Source organism: Palaemon carinicauda, chromosome 15 (genome assembly GCF_036898095.1).
Source record: "Palaemon carinicauda isolate YSFRI2023 chromosome 15, ASM3689809v2, whole genome shotgun sequence".
NCBI lineage: Eukaryota > Metazoa > Arthropoda > Malacostraca > Decapoda > Palaemonidae > Palaemon > Palaemon carinicauda.
This window is the reverse complement of record NC_090739.1, coordinates 91879230-91880353: the sequence shown is the minus strand read 5'-3', so window position 1 is coordinate 91880353 and position 1124 is coordinate 91879230. Positions and strand designations below refer to the sequence as shown.

The following is a 1124-nucleotide window of genomic DNA, read 5'->3' as shown; positions in this document are numbered from 1 at the left end:
TCACTCTTCGTCCCACCTTTCTGTTCATCCTGACTATACCTAATCCCTTTACCTTCACTCTTCGTACCACCTTTCTGTTCAACCTGACTATGCCTAATCTCTTTACCTTCACTCTTCGTACCACCTTTCTGTTCAACCTGACTATGCCTAATCTCTTTACCTTCACCCTTCGTACTACCTTTCTGTTCATCCCGACTATACCTAATCCCTTTACCTTCACTCTTCGTACCACCTTTCTGTTCAACCTGACTATGCCCAATCTCTTTACCTTCACTCTTCGTACCACCTTTCTGTTCAACCTGACTATGCCTAATCTCTTTACCTTCACCCTTCGTACTACCTTTCTGTTCATCCCGACTATACCTAATCCCTTTACCTTCACTCTTCCTTCCACCTTTCTGTTCATCCTGAGTAGGCCTAATCCCTTTACCTTCACTCTTCGTACCACCTTTGTGGTCTTCCTGGCTATATCTAATCCCTTTACCTTCACTATCACTATCACTGCGTTCACCATTAGCACTTTCCCTAGCCTTATCTTCAACTATCAACCCTTTACCCGAAGCAGAGGCCACTCCCACGAAACTGTACCTTCACATACATGCTCAGTTACTAGTCCCATCATAGCTTCCATTTGTTCCTTAATCTCTTCCACTCTTTCTACAGTTCCATTCAGCACTTTCAGTTCCTTCATCATCTCTCTTTTTCACAGCTCAACTCTACAGATAACTTCTCTTTCTGTACTGATAACTTCCTCTTCCTTTCCCCACTTACCCGTAATTCCCCCCTTATTAACTTTTTTGCTCCTTCCTTTTCATATATCCTAAATAATTCTAAATCCTAAGTCTGCCCCTTTCAACAGTCCAGTTCCTTTCTCATCTCAGCAGTACCTGTTTGGGCGCCAAAATAAGTGAGTGAGTGCCCCGAGTCGTGTTTAGCTACTGTTTCTCGCTAAGAATATCATTGATAATATATTAGTTAATCTTATGGAGACACCAAAGTGAGAAGTAACAGTATACTATGTCTGCCCCTATCTTGGACAGCCTCATATGTGAAACGACGGAGGGAGACAGAAAAAATGAATAGGATGAGATTGCTATAGATTCTATCATCACTGCTAATGAAAT

The 1124-nt window shown here is 42.1% G+C and overlaps 1 protein-coding gene across 1 annotated transcript in view; it reads right to left on the bottom strand.

The window, feature by feature from the left end:
* LOC137654079 (sodium/potassium/calcium exchanger 1-like) overlaps positions 1-694 on the bottom strand; it is an 833-nt gene extending 139 nt beyond the window's left edge. The window contains exons 1-2 of the mRNA XM_068387717.1: positions 589-694; positions 1-541 (exon numbers count right to left, since the gene is read on the bottom strand). The exon at positions 1-541 is cut by the window's left edge and continues 139 nt beyond it. Coding sequence (XP_068243818.1) covers positions 1-541; positions 589-694 — 647 coding nt within the window. The remainder of the gene's footprint in view (positions 542-588) is intronic.
* Between the last annotated feature and the right edge of the window lie 430 nt (positions 695-1124).